The sequence below is a fragment of the Pongo pygmaeus genome, chromosome 9 (assembly GCF_028885625.2).
Source record: "Pongo pygmaeus isolate AG05252 chromosome 9, NHGRI_mPonPyg2-v2.0_pri, whole genome shotgun sequence".
Lineage (NCBI taxonomy): Eukaryota > Metazoa > Chordata > Mammalia > Primates > Hominidae > Pongo > Pongo pygmaeus.
The window spans coordinates 126,292,439-126,298,174 of record NC_072382.2 but is presented as its reverse complement, the minus strand read 5'-3'; the positions used below and the strand labels follow the sequence as shown (position 1 = coordinate 126,298,174).

Here is a 5,736-nt window from a genome sequence, read left to right as displayed (position 1 = left end):
TTGAAGAATATTTTAGCCACGATATTTTTGCCAATGCTAGGTTGACAATTTTTTTCCTTTCGGTATTTTAAAGGTCATTTCATTGTCTTCTGACTTCTATTTCTTTTATTACAAGTCAGTTATTATTATTTTTGCTTCTTTGAATGCAATACATCTTTTATCTCTGATTGCTTTTAAGCTGCTTTGTTTTTGTTATTGGTTTTCAACAGTTTGACTATGTATAATGCCTACGCGTGGTATATTTTGTATTCATCTTGTTTGTGGTTTCCTAAACTTTTTGGGTCTATAGATTCATAAATTTTATTAAACTTGGAAAAATTTCAGCTATTGTCTCTTAAAAAATTATTTCTACCCAATTCTCATTTGACTCACCTCCTGGAAGTCTAATTATACATATGTTGGACTATTTAGCATTGCCCTAAAGGTTTCAGTTACCATGTTCTTTTTTAATATTACTTTTTTCCTGTCCATATTTTAGTATGGATAATTTCTATCAATTTGTCTTTGCTTATACTGATCTTTCCTTTGACTGTGCCTGATCTGCTATTAAGCTAATCTGGTGAATTTTTATTTCCAATATTTTTTAGTTTTGAAATTTTCATTTGGTTGTTTTGATTGTTTCTATTGCTTTGTTGGAATTTACCATGTATTAGCCAATTCTGTCCTTTTATCTAAATTTTTAAAAATAATTATAGAAGTTATTTTAAAATCCTTGTCTGTTAATTTCAACATCTAGGTCAGATGTGGACCTGCTTCTAATATATTTTTCCCTCTTGACTTGGGTCACATTTTCTTGCTTCTTTGTGTTTCTAGTAATTTTTGACTTTATGATATTGGACACTGTGGACATGTTTTAGAGACAGTGGATTATGTTGGCCTTTGTTACAGAGTGTTAAATTTTGTTCTGGGATGTAGTTAATTTACTAGCAGATCCCTCTGATCCTGTTAAGACCTGGATTTAGCCTTTGTTATGATTCAGTTTTGCCCTTAGCACAAAGGCATAGTCTTTACTCTTAGTGTATGACTTTTCAGGGGTCTCACTTAAAGCCTGGTTTGCTGACCAAGGCCTCTCCATTTTTAGTAGGTCAGAATTCTAATTTTTATCGGGCACTGTGGATTCTCTGTGATCTCTGTTCAGTTCTTAGCCCCCAGCAGCTGTTGTCTCCTAAGCCGGTAGAATCTTGCCCTACACGTATAAAATTTAGGATGCAGCCAAGAACTTAAGGGAGTCCTTTGTGCAGGGTCCTTTTTTTTTTTTCTTTGGCTGCTTGTTCTCCATTCCTTGCTCCACAAATTCCAGCTGTCTTAGCCTCCTTACATTTTTTTCATTCCCCTAGTAGAAGCTGCTGCCATTTGTTGGGGCACCACTTTACTATGTATGGTTTAGAAACTGGCCTTAGAGAAAGTTGGGGTGAATGTGTTAGTTACCTCATTTTCTTGCCTTTTCTCAAGAATTTCATCCCTGTGTTGTCTACTTTCCAAGTATCGCAAATAGTTGCTTTATATACTTTTTCCAGTCTTTTTTTTTCTTTCTTTTTTTTTGTGGTCAGAGGGGTAAGTGCAATAATAGCTGTACTGTCACACCCGAAATAAAAAGTCTCATAACTTATGTTTCCATTATTTGTGTTTTACATTCCAGCCAAAATGAAGGTCAGGTGAGTTCACGGATGAGGAGAGATTGGAAATGTGGAGACTTAGAAGAGATCTGTGACCTTGGGTGAATGGCTTTACTTCTTTGAACTTTTTAGAGGTCTTTGTCTGTAAGATGAGGGCAAATAATAGTTCTGTGGATCTATCAGTTTCTGGCATTGGAAATGCTTGAGAAGATTTAAAAAACACAGCCACCATATCCATATCGATGGAGATTCTGATTCCAAAGGTATGGTTGGAGCCAAGCATTTCTTTTTAATGAATATTCTCAGTAATTGTGATAACCAGCTAGGTTTCGGAAACACTGGATTAGATACTCTCTCAAGTCTTTTCAGGTCTAAAATTTTATGAGTTTGTGGGTTTGATGTTAAAGAAAATAAGTAAATACCTTAGAGACAGAGACATAGGATAGACAATTTTAATTCAGGCAGAGGTTGGAGGTATGGAGTAAAAGACAGAGAAAGACAAATGCAAACCAAAGAGGAAGAACAAATGTGGATGTGTTCCTGCAGTGGGAATCTGGTCTACTAGGACTCAGTTTGAGGGCACTGAACAGATGGAAAGTCAGTTGGGAGAAGTGCTCAAAGAAAAGTGGGTGGAAGGCAGGGACAGCCAGAGGGAATTTTGACTAGTTATTAATTTAGAGAAAGGCTGGTCTTGGCAGACGTTGAGAGCAGTTACCTGATAGGGATTCTTGTTACCATTAAACATACACTCCATGAGAGGACAGGGGAGGGGAATGAGAGAAGTCTTTTCTTGTCTGAGCTGGGAGTAGAGTAGTGCAATTAATTCCTGAGATGAGTGCAATATGAATAAATTATTGAATATCCTATTCTAAATTACAATAGCCCTTTGTGTTAACCATTCCAGGCTGTAATTGCTTCCTTTTAAAAATTAAATTCATTGAATATTTACTTGTTATTTTCCAAGAGACTGTCAGATCCAAGAAGGCAGGGTCTCTGCTTTGTGGATTTCAGTAGCTGTCTTTGGGAGGTAGTTTAGTCTAGCAGCCACGCAAGGGGCTTGGAGTCAGACAGACCTAAGCATACCTGTGGACTCTGAAGCATCTTGACTCTGTGAGCAACTTTCCTGTAAAATAGGTATCGTGAGAAATAAATAAAGATATGTTTTTATATATGTACTTTGGATCTTGGCAGCTGGAATAAGGGTACTATGTCAGGTACTAAATTATTGGGTATTCAAGAAATGGTAATGATAATCATTTTTTTCATAATTATTTTTTCTTAATAGTACTGGATACATGTTAGTAGAAAGCCAAATCAAGCAATTCCAAGAGATAAACAAACATTTCTTCTTCCCTAGGGAAAGTAATCGCTAAGCAAGTGGTCTTGAGGGAGTCTCTATCTTAATAGTCAGATCACTGAAGTCTGTAATCCAGAATAAAACTCTTTAGTCTTTTGTTATTCACTGGTCAGGAAAAAGCTTTGTCTCCTTCCTGGAAGCTGGAGAGGACTTTGGGCAAATGAACAATTGGAAGTCATGTCCTTCAGTGCAGGAAGCATTATGAGATATATTAGAGGTTCTGATCTTTTGACCTGTACTGGGAAGAGAGGGCTTTGAGCTCAAATCTGTCATCTTGTCTTCACTAGGGTCATCTTCCTCCCCAGAATATGGAAAACAGGCAGTAGAGTATAGCATTAACGGCTCTAAAGGGAAGGAAGGTGAGTGCCTTCCCCGATGCTGGTCACTTATGTAATATGGTGATTTCAAGTGCAAACCATTTGAGCCATACTGTCGAAATTCACCTTCTGGCTGCAACTCGGTGGTTTGGGGACTTTTGTCTAGTTATGTCATCTTACTTGTTTCATCTGTAAAATGAAGACAATAATATTGCTACATGGATCTTCAAACAGAACCTCTTATAGTAACCACTCAGTAAGTGTCAGCTTTAAAAAATTATTAAATGTACAGCCACTTGAGCTAAGAGACCTTGGAAAAGCATGAGCTCACCTACTTAATCTGACAGCGTGGACCCAGAGGTGGAAGCTCTGAGCAGAGCCACTGTGGCTTCTGCATCTCAGGATTCACTTCGGGGAAGAGGTCCAGGTTTTACCAAGTGAAGCAGAGACAGGAGAGGGAAAGATATAGAAAAGGCACTGACTTAAGGATCTAAAAGACATTTGGATTATTTTTGGTACCCCTTTCTTCAGCAGATCCAGTTCTCATTCTGCAGTTACAGTTTAGTCTCATATTACACTTTGGGAGTTACAATCACTTGGACTGTGAAGATAGACCCATAGTGAGTGGTAAAAACCTTCCTACCAAAGTTCAAATCTCTCTCCTTGGATTCCTTTTCTAAGGATGGGAGACAGAGGCTAAGAATGCGGTGGTGACGTTTCTTTCTAAGTGGTCCTCTTCTCTTGTCCCCTCAGACTTTCCTGCCCGACCAAAAAGAATGGCAGCCAAAAACTCTTCTGTGACAGAGTTTATCCTCAAAGGCTTAACCGACCAGCTGGGACTCCGGATCCCCCTCTTCTTCCTGTTTCTGGGTTTCTACATGGTCACCGTGGTGGGGAACCTGGGCTTGATAACCCTGATTGGGCTGACCTCTCACCTGCACACTCCCATGTACTTCTTCCTCTTTAACCTCTCTTTAATAGATTTCTGTTTCTCCACTACCATCACTCCCAAAATGCTGATGAGTTTTGTCTCAAGGAAGAACATTTCCTTCACAGGGTGTATGACTCAGCTCTTTCTCTTCTGCTTCTTTGTCATCTCTGAGTCTTTCATCCTGTCAGCGATGGCGTATGACCGCTACGTGGCCATCTGTAACCCACTGTTGTACACGGTCACCATGTCTCCCCAGGTGTGTTTGCTCCTTTTGTTGGGTGCCTATGGGATGGGGTTTGCTGGGGCCATGGCCCACACAGGAAGCATAATGAACCTGAACTTCTGTGCTGACAACCTTCTCAATCATTTCATGTGTGACATCCTTCCTCTCCTTGAACTCTCCTGCAACAGCTCTTACATGAATGAGCTGGTGGTCTTTATTGTGGTGGCTGTTGACATTGGAATGCCCATGGTCACTATCTTTATTTCTTATGTCCTCATCCTCTCCAGCCTTCTACACATCAGTTCTACAGAAGGCAGTTCCAAAGCCTTTAGTACTTGCAGTTCCCACATAATTGTAGTTTCTCTTTTCTTTGGTTCTGGTGCTTTCATGTATCTCAAACCCCCTTCCATCCTGCCCCTTGAGCAAGGGAAAGTGTCCTCCCTGTTCTATACCATAATAGTCCCCATGTTAAACCCATTAATCTATAGCTTGAGGAACAAGGATGTCAAAGTTGCCCTGAGGAGAACTTTAAGCAGAAAAGTCTTTTCTTAAGAAAGGAGTAGTATTGGAGGAAGGAGATACAATGCTTTGCTTATTAGTGTGTGTTTTCATTGAGATTCAAGTTCCATTTTTTTCCTGTCTTGTACAGAAAAAGAATTTTAAATCTTTACATTTGGATGAGTGTTAAGTGCAGACATATTCTCCTTGCCTCTGCTTCACCTAGTTATTCCAGGATTTCTTCATTTTATGCAAATTTTTCTATAATCATAGATCATTTAATCGTGAATTGGCGTTACACATTATTTAATCTAGCCTCTTCAATTAACATGTGTTGGAGACTCAGAAATATATATGTTGCTCAAGGACACACAACTACTTGGTGCCACAACAGGGACTGGAATCCAGGTCCTTAAATTCCAACCTTTTTTTTCTTTATGTCATTTTTTCATGCTTCATTGCTGCCCTTGCAGATTTCCTTTTAAAAATATGAAAACTTAACACATTAAAACCTAATTCTATTCATAGTAATTTAATGTGACCTCTCAATAAATAATTTTTAAATATTTCATTTTTTTTCAAGAGGATAGAAGATGAAACATTTTCTTAAGTTGGTCTTCGCCAAATGAGAAGAGAGTCATGTCAAGTTTGTAGAATGTGAGTGACATTGAGTTAAGATTGAGGTTGTGTGGAACCCTAGGAACCCAGTCTAGGGAATTAGGACTTCCATAGGATTAAGGGTTATAAAGATGCTGAGTAGAAATCGTACATTCATTTGAAGACTTAAAGAATCA

General features: G+C 38.6%; 1 protein-coding gene across 1 annotated transcript; it reads left to right on the top strand.

Annotated features, from left to right (window-relative positions):
* Positions 1–4,066: 4,066 nt before the first annotated feature.
* LOC129009047 (olfactory receptor 8B12) lies at positions 4,067–4,996 on the top strand. Its single transcript, XM_054441724.2, has one exon. The coding sequence runs from the start codon at positions 4,067–4,069 to the stop codon at positions 4,994–4,996; it is 930 nt and encodes a 309-aa protein (XP_054297699.2).
* The last annotated feature ends 740 nt before the right edge of the window (positions 4,997–5,736 follow it).

Excerpts from the sequence above, each read along its gene's own strand:
- LOC129009047 (XM_054441724.2), top strand. The coding sequence starts at position 4,067 with ATGGCAGCCAAAAACTCTTCTGTGACAGAGTTTATCCTCAAAGGCTTA.